Source organism: Acanthochromis polyacanthus, chromosome 13, assembly GCF_021347895.1.
Source record: "Acanthochromis polyacanthus isolate Apoly-LR-REF ecotype Palm Island chromosome 13, KAUST_Apoly_ChrSc, whole genome shotgun sequence".
In the NCBI taxonomy this organism is placed as follows: domain Eukaryota; kingdom Metazoa; phylum Chordata; class Actinopteri; family Pomacentridae; genus Acanthochromis; species Acanthochromis polyacanthus.
The window spans coordinates 32,237,931-32,264,218 of record NC_067125.1 but is presented as its reverse complement, the minus strand read 5'-3'; the positions used below and the strand labels follow the sequence as shown (position 1 = coordinate 32,264,218).

Below are 26,288 nucleotides of genomic sequence, written 5' to 3'. Positions count from 1 at the left end.
AAAATGAGCAAATATAATACACGCAGTTTCCCATTTATCAGGTAAATCTAGTTAGAACAAATGCACTCTAATATAACTGTCCTGCAATGAATTGTACTTTCATGAAGGACATACAGTGTGTTCAGCTTTTGTTGAAAATGTTTTAGAGCACCAATGACTCAACTTCATGCTATTTTGGTGGCTACAGTCTGCGGTGTTTTTGTGCTGTATTATACTGTGCAATTTGCTTCATCTAAAATAATTTATATATTAAACATAGAAATTAGCTTTTTAAAACTCAGCTCATTATAACAACTTATTTTAGTTAATTACTGTGTGTCTGAATCTGGACATAATAGGTACAATTTCACTCAGGCATGATATTGTTTATATGCTTTGTAGAGCAAACTCAAATATTTTTGCATATTAGTGGGCAGTCAGTAGATAATTCTGAATGATTCTATGATCAGTTTGAACTTTCCATCATCAGCCAGAACTCTTACCACCATCATATTTTCTATAAGGAAATGCACATTTTACATTCATGCTTATACAGTTTCTGCTTGTCTTTATGTTGCAGGACATATTTATCTACTTCTGTTTACATTTTTAGGACATATTATTTTCTACTTATGTTTATCTATATAAAGTATTTCTGATTCTGAAAAGCATGAGCTATGCATCCAACTTACCATTTTGTATTTTGGAACGATAACAGTAATTTTGTTATTAGGGGAGGAGCAAATTAGACTTCTGCAAAGGGCAAAGCTATATTCATGTAAAAATACTGAAACAAATAGGATTTTTGACATTTGGATGAGCAAACATTTGATCCTCCATGATAAATGTGGTGCATTTGAACAACATCACTGAGAAAATCAGTTTTTTCACGAATGTATTTAATATAAATCTAAATAGATGTAATATTCTTCTGTGGAAAAGTAAATGCACCCTTGGTCTCAGATGCTAGTCTTGGCCTCTTTACCTTAAATACCTTGCAGGTTTTTCACGAGACTTTCTGCAGTCTCTGACATCCGCTCGCTGAAATTTTTGACGACGTTTCCATGCAAATCCCTTCCGCTGCAAGATGTTTGAGGGTTTTCCTACAAGTACTGCCCGTTTCAAATCCACCAACAACATTTCAATGGGATTCAAATCTAAGCTTTGACTGGGTCATTGCATAACCCTCCAGTCCTCCTTTTTGAGACCTTCCTTGGTGGATTTGCTAATGTGCTTATAGAACCATCATCCTGCTGAAAGGTCCACTTCCGGTTCAACTTTCAGAGAGATGGCCTCACATTACCTTCAAGGACGGAATGATGCAGCCTTCATGCCAGTTCTGGAAGCAGAAAACCAACCCCCAACGAATAACAGTTCTATCACCATGCTTCACTGGTGGTATGAGGCTATTCTGCTGAAAAGCTGCCAAACTGTCTCCTGTTGCTGTGGCCAAACAACTCCAGCTTTCATTTGTCTGTCCAGAACATATTACAACAGAAGGTCTGCTCTCTGGCTACATGGCCACTGGCAAAATGTAGTTTTGCTCTAATGCCATTTCTGGATAGCACAGTGTAAATACACTGGCATGCTTCACATGCAGGACAAATTTGTGCAATCATTTTCTGACTGTAGATGCACACACTTTACTACCAACAGCTGCAGAGTTGGCTACAGGTGACAGTTTGGGCCACGTGTGGACTTCTTTTTGCATCAAGTGGTCTGCTGTTATGCTGAATTTTCAAGGGCAGCCAGTCCTGGAAACAGTGGAACATCTTAAATAACATCTTTTTAAATCCATTGCCCGACAATCAGAGCTCTTTAGATCTTGGTATGGTGACTCTAAACACCAGATTTTAGATGTCAGAAGCTTCACACATTGCTCCTTAAAAATGTTCCAGTCATTGGTACTAAATCTGGAATCACTGATTCTAATTTTATGGACTTACAGTATCCTAAACTCAATTTTTCCATGCGATTGATCAGTCTTGTTGTTTTCAGATGATAAAAATGTCAATTTCATGTGTCAATTGTTAGTTTATCATCTGAATCTGTAGTCAAAACGATGGAATGTTTGCTTGTTCACCCACAATGAAGAAGTCAACAGTTTCCATTTTACATAACTGTATTTTTTCTAATAATCTGAACTTAAGTACTGCCGTTAAATCAGAAAGCTTAGTTAAATGTGAAGTGAACATTGGCTGTGAGGCAATTCTGAACTCTAAACATAATTTAAGATTTTTACAAGTTTTATGATTGCGCCATTATCAGCTCTCCTCTTATTCCCTCACATTCCACTCTTCTATAAAAGTAACTGCACCATTAAAAAGAAAAAAAAAACTGCAGAAACTAAAAGAAGGGACCTAAATGCTCGACATGGTGCTTATTGTCTTGAAGCTCAAGGAAACGTCGAAGAGAAAATGTCAGCTGTGCTAATCATTTGATTATCTCTGGTACAGATGTGAGAAGACCTTGGAAAACAGAACAACTCTCTGGAAATTTCAGAATTACCCCAGGGAAACACATTCACAGATTCAAGGCCTTTCAAGACACTCAGGGCTTTTCTTTGGCTTTATCTCTATGTTTCATCATAAGTTTAAAAAAAAAAATGAATTAAGAAGACACGAGCAAGGCTAAAGAACTGCTGCAAGACAAAATTAACTTGCTTTTGTTTTAACTGGGATCCAAAAACAGTCAGATTGTACATCATCTCTCGTCTCAAAACACAGGCTAAGAATTATTATGTGGAAGCGGATTGTTTCTTTCATGTAGATGCGAGTGAAGAATCAGCTAGTTCAGCACACATCTTACAGACTTTTTTCCAATCAAATGTAGGACATGCTTATGGACACCTTTCCTCGTTCCATATAAATGTCAATAAAATCTGTCCAATACATCACTTTTTATCTCTCAAAAGTGTAAAAAGAAAAACTGTATTATTCTGGCTATGGTCTCAAATTATCATTTATGGAACTCTAAAAAACACAAAACCACCTTTATTTTCCAAATTTTGTGATTTTTTTTACTACAAACTAAACACCAAGGACAAACATCATTACCTGGAAACACATTTAGTACTTTCAGGGGAATGAAACAGAGCAGAAAGGAGCAAATCTGCCCGTTTCTACAAATATCCACAACCATATTTTCAGCAAAACATGGACAAATACATTGCTCACATCTTATCTGTGAATGCTAAGCACAAACAGCCCACATCTAAGGTTTTCGGTCGGAATACTTTAAAGGCATAACTCAGACAACTGCCTCCCTATCGACAAAACACTAGACTCAAGTCAGTGAGTGATTTTCACCTAATTGCATTTGTGTTCATTTGCCTTTGTTTTAACTGACAGTGTGACGTTAATTGAGACAGCAGACAGCCAACGGCAGAAAAAGTTGCTGAAGAACTGAAACGCTCTTGAAAGTAAGTGGGATGCACAACAGATTATATTATAACAGCACACAATTAGATTCAAATGATAAAATTAGGCAGAACAACACACAAGTTGGACTATTTATAAACTCAGGGGGAAAAAAACAGACTGGGCAGTAAAATAAAAATCTACTGTATGTTCCTCTGTCCTTCATTTCAAAAGAGCTGTGTGAGACTCAAGAGGAGCTGAAAGGCTGACAAAGACAACAGATGGGCACAAAGAGGAACAAAGAGAGACTGGGGTGATAAGGTGAGTTATTCTCTCTGAGTTCAGAGAGAGAGGATGAGCTCTGATATATTAAAAAAAAAAAAAAAGTCACAACAGAAAAAGCAAAGCCAGCAGGCTGCAGGAAACCACCCGCTCCCCACAGGGACATCCAAAAAATGATTCAATCCTCTTGGCTTGTCATCTGCATATGTCCACCCAATGCAGGCAGGGACAGACACACGGCACATTTTGACATTTAAAGTGGTGACGGGTGATTTTTTTTCTTAGGCAGGAGGCTGCTATTGAAACATCACCCAATGACCTTATCATCAAAGGAAAAAAAAACGTCAGGAAAAGTGGAAATCTACTTGTAGCTAAATGTAAGGACAGAAAGGTATGCATGATATTAAGTGCAAAAATACTAATCTTTTATATCTAATCAAAACAAAAACCTCTGGATGCAGGTCATGGTAACTGACAGTGGAGGACAACTGTCCTCAAAGCTTCCTCACTGTAAAGAAAAATGAATTCTCCTCTGAAACATCATTGAGAAGCTTACACACCTTCGCTTTGTCCCACCTTAACTACTGCAACTCAGTATTCACCTGCCTCAATAGGTCAACAATCACCAGGTTCCACTTTGTTCAGAACGCGGCAGCAAGACTTCTAACAAACACTTGACGCAGGAAACACATAACTGCAGTCCTGGCACAATTACACTGGCTCCTCATGCAAGATAGAATTCAAAGCCTGCCTGTCAGACAGACATTTCTATAACTATTTCTCCTGCTCTGACGCTTTGCTATTGGTCATTTGCACTATTTTCATTAATGTTTCATTTCTTTCACTGTTTATATCTAATGTTTTGTGTATCGCAATGCATTGTGAAGCACTTTGTAACTCCAATTTTAAAAGCTGCCATAGAAAGAAAGATTCTTATTATTCCGATAATGATTATGAATATAACCAGGGCAAGTTTTATGAATTGAGAAAAACTATTAACTGAGTGTCCACATTTAATTTCTCCTGAGGCTACAATTGCACTGTAGGCCCGGATATTTAATTCCGTTTTTCTTCTCAGATCGTATTAAATGTGTTTGCTTATGAAATCCTGAATTTCTAACAACAATATGAATAAGAACGAGAAGGGAGAAGAAGACGAAATAATATTTGTTGTTGTTAGAACTTCATGTGTATCGCCAAACATTACGTGTTTTGTAATAAAACTAATTTCAACTTGGACAAATAATGAAAATTATTTTCAAAAAACCAAAAAGACCACAAACATGATGCAAAATAAGCAAGATAAAATAGTTCAGTCAAGACCAGAAAAGAATTATGAAAAGAAAAGGATTATGACTGGTATGACGAAAACAACCTTACATGACTAAATATTTCAGTTGAGACCCTGCAGTATCATTTCATTGATTATACTCGAGAAATTTACACATTAGGGAATAACCCCAGCGAAAACTACATAAAACACTAATTTACTTGACTACAATACATATCAAGGTGGAGACCCTACACTGCTATTAATGATGGAGAATAACCTAATTATTGTTTCAATGTGGCTAGAATATAGCTATAATCTATAACAAATTACAGAAATGAAATTAACTGAAAGCAAACTAAAGAACAAATAGACTTCTGAGCAGTCTGTCAGACAGATCACATTAATTACTGACTGCTTTTTTCCCCACTTCTTTTACTTACGAATGTTTTTGCAATGTTTGTTGTTTATGATATCAACTTCTGCTTTCAATATGGCTCAAAAACAAACTTTCAAATCTTGTATTTGTTTGCTGATACACAAATCTGCTTGCATGGTTGGTGAGAAGAAATCTGAGTTCGGGCGGCACTTACCAGCCACAGTGTGAGCGCAGCCTTCCAAATCTGTCAATAACACATAAGCACAATTCCTGGGGGAACTGCCACCCACCCCAAAGATCAAAGAAGCCTAACGCATCCCCTTCACAAGTTCAGACTCCAAAACACACTGGACATGAGGTGCTTGTGAAAAGCTTCACTTTGGTGTCCACTCTGACCAATTAAGAACGAACAAACCACAAGGTTAAAAAAAAAAGGCTTTTTCTGAATCACATTACCACAGAGGCCCCTTCTCACGATTCTGCTGCTGACGTATTGTGTTAAATACTGTTCAGTGATGTGAGATTTTAATGTCAGAGTCACTGTGGGATGACCTAGATGGCCTTTTGAAAACTGGGTCTGTATTTGATTTGTCCCAACATGGGATAAACCTGTAGGGGCCTCGCAGGTTAACAATCGTACAATAGTCGCCAAAGCACAAATGCACCCATGGATGACATTTTGAATGACTGCTTACACACACACACACACACACACACACACACACACACACACACACACACACACACACACACACACACACACACACACACACACACACACACACACACACACACACACACACACACACACACACACACACACACACACACACACACACACACACACACACACACACACACACTTTCTGTTCGGAATGCTTAACACTCTCCATCCACTGCATGCAGACATCGTCACATTTTTGGACAGTTTCTTTACCAGAAAGTTTAATTTCTGCTCAGTTCCTGCTCGTTAATCTCACTGTAAATTGGAACCATTCCACTAATGTAAATACAGGCTGTTTAAAAGACAGATGAAGATCTTTTACTTCCAAGTAGCTTCTCATCCAATTCAGCTAATTTTAGTTAATTCAGCAGCAAGGCATGCACTTCAAAAGCCTAGAACACGAGTAATTTAGACGTCAGTGCGTCTGTGAGTGGACACACTAGGACTGACTGTGAGCGTTCTTGGGATTGGCCCAGGTTTCAGATAATTTCTTGTGTTAAACTTTCACTTTTCTTGAGTGAGGACTATGTAGACGAGAAAAGCACTCAGAGAGCGCAGACCTCCGCCAAGGATATTGACATTCCCACAGAGAGGAAAACAGGAAACCCATGCAGTAAAGGATCATGAGCTGGAATCCAACCTGCGTCTCTGACACAGTTCTGTTTACGAATCACCTTCTTAACCAGTTGAGCCATCTGGACACCTTGTTCCAATTTGTTGGACGACATACTAACCTGTGATGTTTATGTCATATTTTGGACCTCATACTAAAACATACTAAAAAATTCAAAGTGATCCAGAATCCAGGATCCTTTCCAGATTGCCACCAAAATTAAATCAGCTCTTCCCCTTACCATAGTCTACATCCCCTCAAAATTTCATCTGAATCTGCCCAGGCGTTTTTGAGTTATCTTGCTAACAGACAGACAGACACACAAACGCCGGGTGTCACATAACCTCCTTGGCGGAGGTAATAAAGGGTTTCCAAACTGAGATCAGAGCTGCAGAAAGCTTTAAGCAACATACATCCAAGTCTAAGACAGTCGAGGCACAATTTAGGGCTAGTGGGTGAATTACAGCCGTTTACATGCAATCGGTTTTATCAGCGTGACCCCTGACCTCTGATCACACTAGAAACGTGACGTCTCCTGTGACTGGGCCAGGCAAAACACGACTAAGACAGTTGGTCCATTTCTATTTCTCACTCAGATGTATTCCTACATACACGAGTTGTAGAGACTGTGTAGTGGAGGAAAATGAGACAGACTGTGTTTCTATTTCGACCCCGATAGCAAATTCCCTGGTGTAGCATTATTTTGACAGCAGCAACACTCTCTACAGCAGTTGAAATCACCATGACAACCACATCAACAACCGGGACATAAGCCGCATTAATCCACAATCATGCGGGGACAAGATGGCTGAATAATCTCCAGCTCCACTGTACATTAAATGCCACTGACAACAGCAAAATGCATTTTATCATTCAAAATCTGGTAACACTCTCATAGCAGCTACAATGGCTGGTTTTGGATTCATGTGCAACATGAATGAAGTGCATTAAGAAGGAAAAAGATCTCACCTCTCTTTGCATTGGCTTGTCTCACTCGCCAAACTGTCTTGTGGATCTCAAAGTTGTAATTTGCAGGCAGGGCTTTGATAGCCTCCTGTAACTCGGGGTCTTGGAGGATTTCATCTGGAATCTGATTGGCTACTCGCCGTGGTCCTCGAACTGCAGAGAAAAGGTGAATTATTGAGCTGTTAGCCATGCGCTGAACACAGGGTGAAGCATTCACAACGTGCTGAACTCTACAGAAAAAAAGTTCCGGAAAGCTGTTTTCACCAAATCCAAATTGTATATAAGTATGGCAAGCCTTAAATGCCTGCTGAAATTGAAGAAACTGGAGATATTTGGTTCAGATTCTACAAGCAGAATCTGAATTGAATGCAGCCCCATTTGTTTTTAGGTACAGGCAGGAATTCAATGACCATCACTGTGTTTTCTAAAATGTGTACTCCTCAGCTAATTTTACTGAATTGCCTATTACTTCATATCCTTCTGAAACTGGGCATTTATTATGTTCTAGGCTTCTGTCTGCACTCATTAACAATCTTACACATTCTTTGTTAACTGCGGGAGAACACTTAACTTTGCTCCATTTAATTAATATGAGTGACTTGGTGTTGAGCTTAATAATTCAGGCATTCAGAAAAACGTATTAAATTTCATTTTAAGACCATTTTGTTTCCAAAAATGTAAATGTACAACTCGTTACACGTTCAAAAGCTGCGGTTGTAAAAATTAATGTAGTCACTTTTCATATAAATCTTTTGCCTCCAGACACCAAAGATCCTGTTTTGCTTTTCCTCCGTAACAGCTGTGGAAATGAGAAAAATCCAAGCTGACTCGAGTCATTTTTGCAGTTCAGTCCAAGGAAATTACATATTTAAATAATGAATTCAAATGGAAAAAAAATAAAAAAATCTCATGTAAAATATTTAAGAAACTGCACTCGTTCAGAATTGCTGCTCCTGTTCCGTCTGCCATCACTACAAATGACTTGACAAGTTCAAGAAGGCTTCTTGGCTTACTTCTAAGAATAAACTTGATTAGAAATCATCTTTCCGCATCTTTTTTTCACTACTTCTTTTGTAAGCCTCTCTAAAATGTGAGCCACAGGTATTAACATCACCTCTCTGTCGGTATCCCTGCACCAGCTCACTTTATATAAAATTCAGTGGCTGTGCGAGACTTCCCGGCAGATCAAACCATTTTGTCCTGTAAAAGCCTTTTATCTTGTTCATCTTTGAAAACAGGACCCAACTAAAAACTGTAGTTTCAGTGCTTCCTGCATACAAAATAACGAAATGTGCCCCGGCTAAAATATTTCTGTATTTCTGGGGGGGGGGGGGGGGGGGGGGGGGGGGGGGGGGTTATCTTCCTTTAAAAAGTCACAAAGTGGAAGCACATTTAAAAGTGCAGACTCATTAAAAAGTTTGTGGAAACAGTGGAGACCCCAGTTTGTTAAATTAGCTTCGTATGCAGTGTTATCCTGGAGGAAATGCTGTACGGATGCCAAGAAAAATAACTTTCCAGTGTTGATTAAACACCATTGTCACTGACAGGATATCGCAATATTCTTTATAATGCATCTAACTGCGGGTTCCTTCTTCAGAGGACTATTATTCCAGAAAGTTTAAAGAAACTCAATACAATACACTCAGTATGTGAACAAACCCTGCAATTCAGACAAATAAAAATCTAATTATATTAACTCAGGTATAATATTTAGCAGCCGACTGTACTGTGATCAGGGGCAACGTTGTGTTTTTCAGGTAATAAATTAATCAAATGGTACCAGACCTATATTAGCTTGAAAAATGTTTACATTACCCTCATGGGCAAGATACAGAAACAAGAAAGCAAGCAAAAGCATGATGCTGTATACATGTGTAAACACTTTATATCAAACATAAATTGGACAAAATAAATGTTCATGATATGCATTTAATACAAACTAATGCATGTCGAATGTCTTATACAGTGCCCGGACATGCATAACATTCAGGAGTAGTTCTGGATGTTACATCCTTGCAGAACTGCTTCAGCTCACCAGGATGTGTGATGTATAAGAACTCAAATTCATACCATAGTGTCATTGTTTGGTTAAAGGTTTGTGCTCTGACTGAACCATTCAACTTTAACATTTACTCTCAGCCATCCACACATTGTCCACAGCGATACCTTGATAAACTTGGGGGCATTACTGTCACCTTGATTAGGATACAAATCATCATTATCACTCTACTATTGTAGAAAACACTCCTCTGGCTTGTTTGTATTTCTCTCAACCAATCAACATCATATCGGGCAAAGCCAAGCAACGGACGCAGCGAGGACATTCCCTCGTAATAGTGATGGAGAAGTTGTTTTTGCTGGAGTATTTGCACACAAAACATAAAAGTTTCAGTGAAGTGGGATGCTGCGCACAGGTTGTTACTTCCAAGGCAATTCTGAAAATGCAAACAATGGCAGGTTCATACAATCTGCATCTTGTGAGTCACACTAGTAGCGTCCTGCCTGCATCATGATTTTTATATCTCAAACTCAACAAAGGCTCCAAGGACTTTTAAAGCCTTTAGCTGTTACTGAAGGCCTTTACAAAATAAAAAAAGTATTCTGTATCATGCAGGCACAGTAACCACAGTGGAATATTTTTCCATTTACAGATGGATAAAATCTTTGGGATCACTTTTAGCTATTCTTTAATATAAAGATTTAAAGATCTATTTTTGTTACTCTTTGCAAAGTATAGATCCAAAGAGAAAACATTGGAGTGTTTTATAGGTCAAAGTAAGTTTAACCCATATATCTAATCTTGTTACATTCATTGTACTCAGGGTTACTTCTGTCTGGACTGAAATTAGATTTTGTTGCTGACTTTAGCTTAGAAGTTGACAATAATTTTTGAAACCGAGACGGCAGCTATTTTTATGATCCTTTTAATATGGGCAAATGTGACCTGTATGATTAGCACAGTAGTTAAAACAGCTTAAATTTACTCTTAGACGTGGGAAAGGTAAAGATCTGACCACATTTAAGACCGATTTATACATAAATGCAGATTCTCTTGCCTCTCTATATAAATGTGTGCTGTCAACATTCAGGGGAAGAGTTCAACCCAAAACCATGACAAAACTGACAGTAGAATATAAAACGTGTTTCATTCTTCTTAGAAAAGCACAGAACTTCTTTTGCACTTAATCCAAAGTCGTGCCTGATGCGCTGCTCCAGCTAATCAATGAAACACGCGATTTCAGACAGCCTGCTAGACAGCTGCCCTGAATCATCTCCACAACTATGAACGCAAATTGGATGAGAACAACTGCACAAAACGCAAAGGTTTTGTTACTAGATTGAAAGAACGCAACGATATAGTGACTAAGGTCTACGCACACTAGATGACGTTACTCATTTCCTTGCTTGCATCACAGCCAGACCGCTGAAAGCACATCGGTGTAGCTGCACGTCACCAATGTGGAAGCCTGGTTTCTATAACGTCCTTATAAAAGCTCAACATTTCTCTGTTCTAGATACTTAATAAGAAGCGTTCAAAATTTACCTGCAGGCTTTTTCGCAGGCACAATCTGCACATCAGTCGAGGGCGCAGCCATGTTTTCTCTCCCAAACACGAAACACGTGAGGAACAGAAAGGCGAAAGCAATCGATTGAAGAGAACAGTGAAGAGAAGCCGAGCACCGATGTCACCGACGAGACAGGAGGACAATCCGGGGACAGCGAAAACTCTTTCTCTCCGTTAAACGGAAATGTCCAATGTTCTCAATGGCAGTAAAAACCAAATGAAAGTACAACATACAGTTTACTAACGGCAGAAAAACCAAGTTCCTCAAACCAAAAGGGTCACAGCCTGCTTTGAATGCCATGTGAGTAAAATGACGAAGTAAGAATGAAAATAAATACAATAAAATAAATAGATCCAAAACAAAATATCAACAAAGCATGCAATAATAAATAAATATAAAATACAAGAAAATAAAGTAAAATTAAACAAGGTAAAAACACCAATGTATAGTGTTTACAGTGCTATATATACTACTATAAGTAAAATTTAAAAATAATATAAAAGAAAAACAAAATGAAAGGTAAATGTAAAATTAATAAAATTGAATTAAATTTTAAAAATTCCATACATTCAGGTAGTTTCTGGTTGTTTTATATGTCATGTAAGTAAAATAAATAAATAAATAAAAATAATGGAAATAAATGTACTCAACAAAAAAAGCAAATAAAATGAGAGTAAAACATAAAATAAAATAACACTTCAAGGTGCTTTACCTATCTACCTAAAATGAAAAAGATACAAATAAAAATGATAATAAAGCAACACAAAACAGTATACTTAGGGAAAAAACATAAATTAATGAATTACGATTTTGTTTTTTAACAACAACAAAACAAAACCAAAACAAATAATTTAAAAAAAACATAATAGCCAAACAGCCAAGCAGACGTGGTAATTTATGGAATCAGTTCGATGTGGCACTTTCAGAGTGCTTTGCATTCTTATTCCAGAGAGAATCAATGAGAAATCATATATCTGGGCTATTTATAGTGTAAGTGTGTGTGTAGGAGAGACAGAGATAGACTGAGTTTCTGTAATGCACTGGTTGGTTCATTATCTATACGATATTGAGTGGATGGAGGCTATTTGTTTAGTAAATCAGTCTCTTTTCTGAAAGCTGCCTGGCTGCTGAGGTGGCTGACAAACCTCCAATAATTTCTCTGCAGATGTGTGCGGGCTAAAATTAGCCTATTGTTGTTGAATCAATCCAAGTGTTTTCTTTCTTTCTTTCTTTCTTTCTTTCTTACAGCCCTCCTTGTGTCACACCATATTTCTTATGAAGACCTCTGGTGTCAGGGAGCAGCAGCAGCGTGTGTTTGTGTGTCAGAGGCTGGCAGCAGCAGCAGCAGCAGACGGGGAACAGAGAGGGATGGAGCGGTGCGCTGCCCGGTGGTGGAGGGGCTGAGGCGGTAACACACTTTCTACATCCCATCCCTTCCCTTTCCTGAGCGCATCAGCGAGCTCTGATCCATAGGTTGGAAAAGCAGAGAGAGAGATCATCACAGACAAAGATCACAGAAAATGTAACAATTACGAGTGGAGGAGAGAGCTGTGGAAAAAAAGAAGGAAGAGAGAGTGGAGGGATTTTAAGGAAAGCGACGGCATCAAAGTCTACATTATTAAGGAGGATTTGAGGAGTCTGCGTTTATAATCCGACATCAGAGGCGGAATGTGAATCCAAATAACTTATGTTAATTAGAGATTTTAACGAATGTGATGCGATTTGAACGGCTCTGAAGCACCGAGAGGAGAATGTGAGATTGGACACTTGAATTTGAAATATCTGTGGATTTTTATTTTTTATTTTTTTAATTTTTTTAGGGGGAGATCTGCCTGTGTTCACCGTCGATTTGCTTCCCCTTAAGAACTGATTGTGAATCCGGTCATTTTTTAACAGGCTGCCAGGGGTTGTGCTTGTGTCCGACTCACACTGGAGTTACCATGATTTCAGACTGAGGGGATGGTTTTACAGAGCGCCTGTTTTTGCCAATGATTGCCGCCTCATTTCACGGGTCGGACTGAGACTTTGTGAAGAAAAAAAAACACAGGGGGAGACAGTTATTTGCCAGCCTGCAAGTCAACACGGTGGATCGCGAGAAAAAAAATCCACGAAAAAGCTCACTTCACAACTTTTGCGTCTGGAATATAAGAATAGATGATTCTCAGAGGACATAAGACGAGAAACACCTAAAAGGCCTGCAAGATGTTCAGAAGGGGTAAGTCAGTGTCAACTTTTCCGAATGCAAAGTGATTCATTTTTCCCCTATCCTGCGTGTACTTAATGAAACAGATGTTCAAAGCCCTGCAGATGTGTTATTAGAGCTCACAGACGATGCGCCATTCTCGGTGCGCATCTTTAATTTGCACGGCGCGCACCGGAGAGATTTCTTGGATGAAATATTCATCCGTGTTTAAGGATACATGGGGACGACTGTGCGGTATTAACACAGCTGATGCCGCACTGCAGTTTATGAGTTGCACCCGGGTCACAGGGATATCTTTTCCTCTCTTATTATTTGCTGTGTTGTCAGTACACTTGGATGTGATGGATCAAATCGCAGCTCGCAGGGTAAGAGCACTCCAGACCTTCAGCACCTCACAGGCTATAAAAACACAGGAGGCGCTCCTCAAACTTTTAATATCAAGATCCCCCCCGACGGATAGCTCCACATCAGACCTCTCCCTTATTTGATGATCTTTTTCCCAGAGAGCTGTTTCTTTCATTCCTGCGCTTTAATTGGCCATATACAGCTACACTACTGGATGTCTGACAACAGTAGGAAGAGTAAAAGCCTCTAATGAGAAAGGATTACAGCACTATATGCTCCCACTGTGCTATTACTGAGAGAGGAGAAATAATACTGAAATTAAACTGTTTCCTTTTTTTTCTGTGGCCCCTGGAGACCCCTCAGGGACCTCAGTTTAGCAACCACTGCAGCACCGTGGTTATCACTTTGTCATGACATGGAGCCAGCCTGCTCTGCTGTTCTTTTTGCACAATTTATGCCAGAGAAAAGTAATATAGGAGGTAGTAGAACGCATGCTTGGTGGGAGTCACCATACAACACTCGCGTTTGTATTATCTAGTCTGTCTTGCGATAAATCATCTGTTTAGAGTGTGTTTGTTTCTGCTACGTGCCTCGGGGGCTGAGAGAAACAACATGTTTCTCTTGCTGCCATCAGATCGATTATTGCTGTTCCAACAGTCGAGATGAAACACACCACGGTTATGGCTGTGTGCAGCTACAAGAGCTTTTGAGGGGAGGTTTAATGTCTAAACCTGCATCCTGACAGGTTCTCATAACTGATCTGACTCGACAAGAAATGAAAAGCCCATGTTGCGTCTTGATTTTTTCGAAGAACTGGCATGAGTCATGATGTACTTTCCAGAAGAGGCTCTTTAGAGTTTAATGCATGAGCAAATATGTCTGTTTCTGCTTTGAGTCTAGGTGATGCTGGTAAATGCAGGAGTGAGAGTATATTGTTATCATGAACACATTCTCAAGGAGATGATGTCCCACAGCACTCATTCACTCTGCATTCAAGCAGAAGCTTCAGTTGGAGAATTGAAAGGTGCAGAGGTGATTGGCATCCAAGGATTTTTATACTCCAAACAGGCACCACTCCTGCTCCGTCCAAGGTTTCTGCATGCAAATCAGCTGTCTCACCACCATGCAGTGCCGGACACAAAATCACTTAATTCAAGACAAATGACTTCAAAGTACAGATTTCACCACGTCTGCCAAAAAGAGCCCGGTATGCCAACATGTCTGAGTCTACAATAGGGAAGCAGAGATGCGTCAGCTTTGGCAGGAACAGCACAGAAGTTCTCTGGTGAATTTGAATGTTTTTTTTGCACCTAAAATAACTCATTCGAGGGAGCCTGGCTGATGCATCAGACACAGCATTTACTGTGGACAGATCCACAAGAGAAGGGAAGTGTCTTTCCTTCTAAGTATCTTCGTTGAAACATGTTGGCAGCAATTCTCAGGTTGACTTCGCACGGTGACTACGTGTGTCTAATTATCATGTTAATGCAGGTTCAGTAGATGGCCTGACAGGTGTCTGGATAATGATCTCTTCATCTCTGGCCCATGATTTTGTACAGGATAATTGCTATTGCGACAAGGTATGATCATGTCCATACAATCCACAAATATGTCCGGACATGTACAACATAAGTGTGTATTCAACTGCAGGTGGGAAAACATAGTCCTCCTATCGTTGTTTGAACAGTCTGAGTGGCGTTTGTGATTCTGCTTGTGTGCGTTATTCTACCTTTGCTATGGCTTATAGAGCAGCTACATATGTGACTGAGTCTGTATCTTGGTACATTCATGGAGCCATGAAAGCAGAGCTGTCACTCCATCACTGTCATCTTGACTTTTCTGTCTGTCTCTCTGTCTCACTTCCACAATCTCTCTTTTTCTCAAAACCAGTCAGCCATAGAGTGGGCACAAGGGATGATCTGTCAGAACAGCTCTGAGATGGAAAGGACAAGAAGTCCACTGAATATATCATGCTGTGGCGTACTGTAATTGCTACATGTTATTCAGAATCATTGGAGGAGGCTCAGCTGAGGTTTTTTTCTGTACAGACATGTAGAAAATGACCCGTGCAGACAAACATAGACAGGTATGCATCTCACATAGTTGCTGACTCACATACTTGTGAAAAAGGAGGCACTTGTGTCAGTATGCACCACTTCCTGTCCCTCATGTTCACAGGGATAAATATAGATTCATATTCTTGTACCTCTGACATCACGGGATTCATTTATCCATATATCCATGTTTTAGCCTGTTCAATATGTATTGCTGACCTGTATGTCATAGATTTTCTCGCTCACCAGCCACCAGATTCTGTTTCATAACAGCATAAAATCAATTTGCAAAGACTTGAAACATGCTTGTGAATATCACACACAACATGAATCATCCGTCTTTGTTAATAGCAGCATTGCTGCATTGTGATGCTATTGCAGGTACAAAGTATTGTTATACTATATCAATGCTTAAGGAGGAATTTCACTTGAATTTGTCTATGCAATGGAAAGGTGCATTTATTTTTAAAATTGGTCATCAAAGATCAGAGAGCAAAACAAAAAATGGGCTGTGTTAGTCCCGACTGCTTAAAAGGCAAAAATTTCTACAAGAGCTAGAATGTTTTTTCTAGTATGGTTTGCTTGATCCTTCCAAGCAGCTCCGCAAGTTGTTGCTATTAGATAGGCTTGACCCTGACTTCTGTGGAGACAGAAATCCAAAGAAGTACAGGTCTTGTTGTTTGAAGTAGAGCCTGGATTCTGCGAACTTTTGCAGGCAAAGCGATTTCTCAGTGCAGAAGAAAGTTTAGTTGTACATCGTAAAGATCCAATCCCCATTTTATAATGACATACAGCCTGCTTGAAAACTTACAAAGTTCTTCTTTAAGTGACTAACATTTGATACTTCAGAACCATCATAGCAACCGTTTAAAGAAATGGTCCATCATTGCATCTGTGTTTACAACACGGTGACATGTAACATGCAGAAAAATGGAAACAACTACAGTATCAAGTCTCTGCAAATAGATCACATCATACAGTGCTGTCAGAAAATGAAATGCTTGGCTGAAATGCAACCAATGGAGTCACTTTATGCTCTGAACACTGATGTGCTTTGCTATAACATAACATCTGCTGCACATATTTAGCACATAACAGGCTAAAACAGTCAAAATAAGCAGTTTTAAGCATCAGTACCACATGCCTTCCCCCAGCCTTTAACTTTCACCTAATCCATCACAAACTATAATCCAAGGTTTTATTCTAAAATAGGACTTTGGCGTGTGCACACTCACACACACGCACACACACACACGCACACACACATACACACACGCACACACGCACACACACACATACACACACGTTTGTTTTTCTATACCGGTGGGACTTACCATTGACTCCCATTCATATCTAACTCCTAACCCTTACCCTAACCCTAACCTTAACCATCACCAAATCAATGCCTAACCCTAAAACAAATGTTTTGCACTTTTACATTTTTATTAACAACAATATGGCCAAGAAAACGGTGTTGCCACCCGTGGGGACCTCATTTTAGGTCCCCACCGTAAGACAAGTCCCCACCTTTATAGCAAATAGTCAGGTCAAAGTCCCCACCAGTATAGCAGAAACAAGTACACACACACACACACACACACACACACACACACACACACACACACACACACACTTGCATCTTGCATGCACAAATATGGTATGGTTTGCTTTTTGTAAGTGTAAGGCTTGCAAGATAAGACTAATTAGGAAATACTTTGGCACTGACTTCATTTAATATGATGAGCATTTTTAATGGAATTTCGCTCAAAGAGAACAAATGGGACAGCAAGAACACTACAAATCATGCAAGCTTTATGTTTGTGCACACATGTGCACATTAGCGATTGTATGAATGCTAATTAACTGAAATTTCGAACATTCGTGTCGTAAACATATCATCTAAACAACAAACAAAACAACTAAAACGCAGCCTGTTCCTTAATCCTCTGACGAGAGTGATTGACAATATGCCACGATAATTGCTAGTGGAGATTATGACATTCTGTGGCATTTTGTAATCATATTTTTCAGAATCAGCTGTAATTACAAGCATCGACTTTAAAGTGGCACATTGCTCATGCTGTTGTCTGTAGCTAGCTGACAGAGTTGGAGGATTTGTCATTAATGAGTTCAGCACAATGAATGCAGCATGAGGGAAACACCTGTGGCCTATGCTCTTCAGCTTTGCAGCTCTGCTCACTTGTGCAGGCCGGATCTCACGGACCTGTGTCAGCAGCGTCAGAACAGCTCTTCAGCTCCAGCTCCAATGCTGTTCTCCACAATATCAAACAGCTACAGACGTCAAGGGGCTCCTCTTTTCTGTCAGGGAGATGTTTTTAACCACAGGATGGTATGACTCACAGACATCAAGTGCAGTGTCGATGATTATAAAGCAAAGTACTGAAGTCATAAAAACAAATTGTCTCTTTTTGTTACCCACAGAGAGAGATGTCTCCTGAGTAAGAGACACAGGCGGTGCCCTAAGCAAACCCGAAGAGTTGACGCAAATCTGCACAAAAGCAATAAATGCCCATCTGTCACTGTGCATTGCAAACTTTCAGCCATCGTCAAGGTCTGAGGAGACTTCTATTTAAAGAGAATAGATTCCTCGCTCATATTATCACCTTCCTAATCCTCCCACAGTGTCAGCCTCTCGCTATCACTCCTTGTCAGCGCCGCATTGTTGTACTTTTCAGTGTGACTTGTGTTTCTGAGCGGGTGAGAGGCAGCGTGGACCGATGACTGAGGGTTTGGAGGAGAGGAGGTTTTGAAGGGAAGTGAAGAGGATAATGTAGAGAGGAGCAAAAATATAAACCTCAAACTGATCCCCTAAATCTTTCTAAGCTGCCTGAAAATAGAAAGCAAATCTGAGCGGAGGATGACATTTCTACTCCTTTTTGACACTTGTTTAAAAATGTAAATTTTAAAACCGTCTACACTTCTGTGTAAAATGTAGAGTTAGCTAATCGCAACATCGAATAGATGCATGGAAATCATTTTTTTTGCGTGTGTTTTTGCATGAGCTATGATGAAATAGGAGAAGGCAAACTGACCCATTGGTAGTCTGTAGCTCTTTCCTAGAAAACGCAGAGTCTTGCTTAATTGACAGAGGAACATTACCAATTATCGGATGGCTGAGTCACATTTATTATACCGCCACACAGAACACCTCTGGCTCTGTCAGTGCATCCCAAATATCTGATTTAGCCAAAGGGCACTGTAGAAACCCAAAAGTCCTTTATTTAGTGAACCAATAAGTAGTGTCTCCATGGAAGACTCTGACTCTGTTTCATCACGTGACACCTAACAGAAGATGACAAATCATTAAATATCTGCATGCGCGTGTGTGCAGAATGGACTGGTGTGCATGTCACTTCTTTGCCATAAAGTGTTGTTTTTTCTGGGAGCCATTTCACACTTCTCTGTCAACCATTTCACACTGAATTAGGTCATGAGGGCTTTGAGAAGTGGATGCGGTGCTCCTATGCAGCTGAGAACTCTCTTATTAATGCAGTCTGAAGAGACATCTGAGCGATCAAATCTACGTAACTTTTCGACTTTGGAATAGAAGTCAGAAGTGAAAATTACGGAAGATGCGTGGAAAAAAGCTGTCCATCTCCTCTCGTCCTTTGCAAATATATAAATATATGTATATATCACATGCTTCTTGTGCCAACGCCATTTTCTCAGCCTTTTGTTGTGGAAATGAGATGCAAGGATGGTCATTAGCGGATGATAATGAGGTGAAAGAGACAAACAACCTAAGCCCTGTTGGTTTTTCTAATATTAATAATTAATTTGTGATTAAGTGGCTAATTGGAGTTTAAAGGTCAATGTCAACGAGAATGCCATAGATCTTAGGAGACACGGGGGAGGTGGGGGAGAGGGGCGGGAGGAGACAGTTCGGGAGACTGTTGACAGTAATCCCAGGTGCTCTCCTGTTACCGTGACAGTTCTCCCCCCTTCCTGAGCCATCCTCCCCAGGCGACATTGCCTTTGTGTGCTGAGGACAGCAATTCAGTTACACCAGCACCTGGGCATCTGCCCTTTTGGCATTGAGAGTTAGCAAGTCCTCAAGACGGAGTGGCATATCATCAAGATGGAGCAGAGGTTAGGAAAACAGGAGAGGGGTGTCTGTCACACACATATGTTGTTCTTCATGTCAAATAAATAAAGGGACAGATTTGTAATGTTGATGGTATGTGAGCTTGCCAGCACAGGCATGCACTGGGCTGGTACTTACTGGCATGCATAGTCTCCTGTGTGCCATAAAGCCTCAAATGATCTGACTCCTGGCATTGATTCATCTCACTTATTATGCCTCAGATTATGTTCACACTCCATCCATATCACAGTCAGAACTCATTTATTTCAAGATGTTTGACGTGAAAACAATGACTAATTCAGTCCTCAGAGTATGCAGATTTAAAGATACTTCCAAATAAAAGTTTCTGCTTGGGCTGCTCAGCAAAATTAAAACACTCAGCGGGGAATGGGAGAGGGGACGCTAGCAGCAATCATCTTTCCATTTTCCAAGCCTCCTGTCTCTGGTGCTGTGGCTCCACTCACCTCCTGCTCCACAGATCTACTAGACCTGGCCTCCTCATCCCTGGCATTAATGAGACAGGCTACTGTCACAGTCACATCTGAGCTCACTGCTTGTAATATCTGCCGTGTCTGTGTTTGGGCTAATGTTATCTGTGCTCATAGTCTGTCACAGCTCTGGCTGACTTTTAGGAACAGTCAGGGTGCAGGTAATTGCTGCAACCTGCTAGAATTAATTCCGCCTTGCCATGTTAATGCACGCCGTGGCCCTGCGATATTGCAACTTATTGCAACTGTGAGCCACTTCAAACTCAGTACCACTTTAACACACTGCAGGGCAATTAAACAAATTGTGGCTAATTCTGAAACAAACCTACCTTAGACTTTTCCTTGCACTTGTGCACTTTTTAGGATTGCTCAAATATTCCTCAAAAGCAGCGAGATTTCCTCGTATTAAATATTTCAAGAGCGAATCCGTGAGATACAGTCTAGTACCAGATGTTGTCTCATATAATAGCTTGAGGAGGACAAGAGGATTAGCTACAGAGTCCAAAAGATAGTCAAGGAGCGAAATGGATGAGTATTATTTAAAAGGCACGACTGAGAGACAGATGGAGTTGTAGTAATTACAGAATATAGGCCAAGGTCTTTTCAACAATCACACATCTTTTTATATGCAAATCCCTGTCAATTGTCTTAGAATGGTCTTAAATTCAGTCATTTACAGGAGCAGAGTCATGTTTCGACCTTATTAAGGTTAACACAATGGGGATAGAAAATGGACTGGAATTACCAGTTTCAATTTACCTTATATTTTTTCCTGTTTGGATAAATCTGAATCAAAAACTGTCGTGCTGTGTGTGCAGCCACCTTCACCAAATTGAAATCTATTTCTGGTACAGAAAGGACCTCTCTCACACTCCCTCCTTATGTATTTCAGTGCTCTGAATGAGACTGAAGTCCTTGACATTTGTCTGTTTTCCTTTGCTAACACACATTTTTCTTCAGCTTTGGCCCTCACTCACAGAAGCCATTCAAGCCATTAAGACCTTGCATCATAAACACTGGGCATCAAACTCACAATAGAGGTGCAAGGTGCAGTTTTGTGTGGCAGAGATAAGCGTTTTAATTATTCCAGTATTTGCTAAAGAGTGCCGAGCGCTGAGTGGATTCAAATGACATGCTGAGGTGGGCTGTGACACACGGTGCAAGCGGGGGACTGTTTAAAATGTGTCAGTATTGTGCTGCATTGCATCTCAAGCCTCCTTAACTGATGTTGCGGTGCCTTTATTTCCTTTTTTTTGGGCAAGAGGTGTGGCTGGGAAGACTCTGCTTTAGGATGGAGGAGTAGAAACAGTAGTGAGGACTTGTGAAATCGGGAGCAGGTTATTTTACATTCCGATCACCTTGATCCGGCAGGATTTCTGTTGTGCATCCTAATGAGGCGTCTTTTGCTTTGCACGTTGCTCAGGTTAAAATCCAGGTGCTTCTCTGTTCCAGATGAAACTGCCTGGAAACAAACTGCACCGAGGACACCTTGTTCCTGGCCATAATTTTTTGGAACAACAAAGAGACAGATGTCACAATCATGTGTTCTAAAGTTGGAGTAAGGCCGCTTGCGTGAAAACACCATCAGATATGGATTTTCTTCCCTTGGCAGTGCAGGAGTAGCTTTTTTGTTGGGAGTTTAATGGTAAGCAAAAGGGGGAAAGCTCAGAGCTGTTTTTATGAGGTTTCCACCCATCTGCTGTGGTTGGCAAGGGACCTTGAAGAGAAAGCTGCATCCTGCCTTGCCTGCAGTCAAAAAGAGATAGAAAAGCGGCAAGAAGAAAAAAAAACGTCTGGCTAATAGATAGTCACTACCACGTATGCTGCTCTCAGTCAAGGCCTCAATCACACACTGCTCTTCTCCCATGGGAGGCCTGGGAACACAGAGATGCCATAGTCTGACAGTGAACACTGCCATGGCTCTGTCCCAACACCCCAGCATAAGATCACTGTCTGAGCCATGTGTGCACCTCTGACAGCTCCAACTCTTACTAAAACTACAAGTCTCTTTATTCCCTAGATGGCTGGGAACAGCCTACAGTTTGCCCTCAGCAATCACACTAATATGTCCCTAACCCCAATACAGAGACCTGCCTGATGTGAAAGTGTTGTTTAGAAATGGAGCGTAATCTAGAGGGTAAATATAGCAGATGTCATCTGCTGCCAGCTCTCCAGTGAAACAATAAACAGAACACGCTGGTGGAATACTGACTTGTTATATTGCTGAGCTGGGGTTACATAAGATTTATGAACTGCCATGGCGGTAACAATTCTATGTTGGGGGGATTGATAGTGTTTGGTACTAAAACTCCTCTGGCTGGGACATTAACTCAGCAGATTTGTCCCTGTCTTCACAAGCACAGCCTTGTCAATTATTTAAAAGAGCAAAACAACAGCCCAGAAAAGACAGCACTTGGTGTGTGGAGCTCATTTACACATCTCTATTCCCAGAAGTGTGCTCATGCGTTTAGGCCATAATAAGAGCTGGTCTTTCATCCCAATGTGTCTGTCTGCTAATTCACACCATTGCCAATGTGAGTCCCCTCATTCCTCAAAGATGAGGGCATCAAGGGAAAACAAAGAAGCACTGAGGAGAAGGCAACAAAAAAAAAGGTATTATTAAAGACTTGTTTAGTTGCTCATTTCACAGGAGCAGAAGGAGGTAGAAGACTTCATTATTGCAACTGAGAGATACAGGGCTGAAGAGAGTGAGAGAGAGAGCATGAGGACAAGGATTAGGCTCTGTCGGGGCTCTAATGGAAGAAGCAGGTTATTTGTGTCACGGCTGCTCTCTCTAGTGATGGATGGGGAGGTTAACAGTCGCTATGAGTTAGGTAGCCCGGTGCACAACATCCTCTGGAGCCACTTTTCCTGACAAAGCCCTCTTGTAGTGTACCAGTCTGAGGCTTTTCCTTTTTTAGCCTGTTATGAAAACTAACTATAACATGGCCATTTTATCTTAATGGCGTGTTTGGACCTTTGAACATGGTTTATACGGAGATAATGTGGCATTCAGCACTGTTTGCTCTACTTACATCATTCTGCATATTAGTTTCACTCACTGGGGAATGTAAGACATAAAGTATGACAAAGAAATATAAGGTAGATGTTTGCATGCATATCAGTAGTATTAACAACAAGCACAAAGAGTTGCTGAAATGGAGAGGGGGCAAATTGAGAGACCGAAAGAAGAGGAGGAAGGATGGGTGGGAGGGAAAAAGAGACAGGCTGTAATAATGTCTGGGGGGAATTTATGTTAGCCCGAGATATTTTCATTGACATGAAAAGTCCATTGACCCCTAACAATGATGCCATTTCCATGGACCAGGGTGAATGAGACCATTCCACTGCAGACATGTATAATGAGCATGTGCTTATAAGATCATGTCAAACCACGACATAAACACACATTCGCTCACACATGCAGTAAAATACGCAGCTTGCTCAATAACAGTGACACTGAGATGGAGGTGTTTAAGTCATTAGACACAAGATGACATGTTGGGGCAGATTGTTGATGATTGATGATGGAAATAAAATAAAGGGCTGGACTTTCCAAATAGACTTATTCTCCTGAATGACCTTTGATGTAGTTATATTCTCAATTAAAAATTCTACACATTAAGATGTCACCACGTCATTTTAGTTTATTATAGCATTATAGATGGTATCAAAAATTATAGCTCAGTAGTTAATTTGGTTTCGGAGTCAAAAATCAGAAATACATCAATTTAAGCTGCTTATTTTGGCCTTTTGGTTGAACACTGGTTTAGTGAGCATGCTATGTTTGTGTCTGTTACAAAACAATTCAGTAGAAACACATTCTATTCAAATAAACACAAAATTATAAGATAAAAATCCATTAAGTAATTAGAGAATTAATGGGCAATAGCCCACATTAGCAGCTTTCAGCTTCATGAGAAGACAGTGCAACACAAACATTCTCCCAACATATAAACAATATAAATTAAAGTACATCATTCAGAAATTTAGTATCTCTACATGTCCCTGTATTGGCTGTAAGGGCAACAGCCGATGCACTGGATAAGTTGTGGGCAACTGTATCTGCTTTTAAAAGACAGGCTAAAATGCAAACAAGAGACTTGGTTGCTTGCGGGATATGTTTAAAATCCATGTTTTGGCAACAGAGGTTGCATATTTGCAGCTATAAAAAAACGACTATACCATCACTTATTGTTTTGGCCCAGTCTGCATGTTTGCAAGAAGTTGTGTTACTGCCACAGGGAGCTGGGTTTGCTCAGAACTCATTTTTTCATTTATTCGAGTGGCATTCTCTCAAATGAGTAAGCAAGTTCAACAACCAGCTACATACCCGATCACAGTTAAACAATGCCGGCAGGTAGCATTCATCCAGTCCACCTGTGTTAAATGAGAATCTATGAGGGGAAAACACAGAGTTAAAATTGAGTTCTGCATACACAAAAAAGTTCCACAACTGCAGTGGTTTACTTCGTGCTGAACAGCCTGTACCGTAAAACGGGGCTATAAGGGACAGCGGGGTAATAAGGGACACTTTTCCGGAAAATGTTTTAAATGTAATTCTGTGGTTTTTATGTTGAGCAGGATGCGGTTTTGTGTTGTGTTTATCAATTATCCATGAATTCTTAAAGAAATCTAGGTAAAAAACCGCAGAATTACATTTAAAACATTTTCCGGAAAAGTGTCCCTTATTACCCCGCTGTCCCTTATAGCCCCGTTTTACAGTACCAAATATTTTTGGTAGAAAAACATTTATCATTCCCTACTTATGAATTCTCTGTGATGTAGCACAGGTGATTCATGACTCATGGATTTCCTATTGGTCACCAACCAATCATAGATTGCTGTACTGAATGATGCCATCATGAAGAAGGTATCAGGAACCAACTACTACTTTCTGTCCAAAGAAATGTGGCTGTCTTGTCTTCGGAAAAGCCTAAAAAACAAAGAAAAAAACATTAATAGAGGTGTGCACCAAAAGGGCAGGTTGTCTGCTGTGGTGGAACACCCCATAATAAATAAAAAGAATGTCAGGGCAGTACTGTATACAAGTTCAAAGAGTGAGGCTGCAAAAAGCAGACACATTTGTCATCTTTAGAATCCTCTAAACAGGCCTACACCCACCAGATGTTTCTGCTTCTTCCTGTCTACAAATCATTTCTCAACTGAAAGTGCTGATCCATTTATTTGGAACTGGGTGCAGGCCCTTATCCCTCTCAACAGTTTGTGCAAGCGGAATTTTAAGGAGTTGCATGATCTTTTACAAATACGAAACAAAGTGATACAACAAGTGCACACTAGTTCACTTGAGATAAAATCACGAAGGTTGTGTCTTTCTGTAGTTAAATGTTTTGACATCTGCTCTTCAGTGTCTGACTGGTTGAGAGTAAAATAATAGAGGGTTACACGAATCATAAGGTCTTAGGGATCAAACATAGTCTTCTATTTAAAATGCTTTAAACATACAGATGATATATATATATATATATATATATATATAGATATAGATATAGATAGATAGATAGATAGATAGATAGATAGATAGATAGATAGATAGATAGATAGATAGATAGATAGATAGAGATAGATAGACATTTAAAACAAACCTCGCAGTGGCCCCTCCCCTGCTTTACAAGTGAGCATTTCAGCAGTTTTTTTTCCAAATGTCGCACCTTGTTTTTAATGTAAACATCACACTTGTCCCAAAGTCTCCATGCAGTACAAGTTACTTGATGTGGTGAAGTGAGAAGAAGGTTTGTGCCGACATCCCAATCTGTTGGGGCCCTTCACAGCAGGGCCCACCACTCACACACACACAGACACTGCACAGGTTTGCAACTGTCTGTTAGAATGCATACATTTAGTCAGTTTCTCATCTCTGCACGGAGCACCTCGACTTATGAAATCATGCGATGATGGCACTATTATCCTGCTGATCGGAATAGCTCTTGGCGC

The 26,288-nt window shown here is 40.1% G+C and overlaps 2 protein-coding genes across 2 annotated transcripts in view; one reads left to right on the top strand and one right to left on the bottom strand.

Moving 5' to 3' along the window:
• dph1 (diphthamide biosynthesis 1) overlaps positions 1-11,238 on the bottom strand; it is a 66,989-nt gene extending 55,751 nt beyond the window's left edge. The window contains exons 1-2 of the mRNA XM_022211197.2: positions 11,117-11,238; positions 7,576-7,725 (exon numbers count right to left, since the gene is read on the bottom strand). Of these exons, the coding sequence (XP_022066889.1) occupies positions 7,576-7,725; positions 11,117-11,168 (202 nt within the window). The 5' untranslated portion in view covers positions 11,169-11,238. The remainder of the gene's footprint in view (positions 1-7,575; positions 7,726-11,116) is intronic.
• A 1,208-nt stretch (positions 11,239-12,446) lies between these two features.
• rtn4rl1b (reticulon 4 receptor-like 1b) overlaps positions 12,447-26,288 on the top strand; it is a 143,090-nt gene continuing 129,248 nt past the window's right edge. Inside the window, exon 1 of the mRNA XM_051957984.1 lies at positions 12,447-13,353. Coding sequence (XP_051813944.1) covers positions 13,341-13,353 — 13 coding nt within the window. The 5' untranslated portion in view covers positions 12,447-13,340. The remainder of the gene's footprint in view (positions 13,354-26,288) is intronic.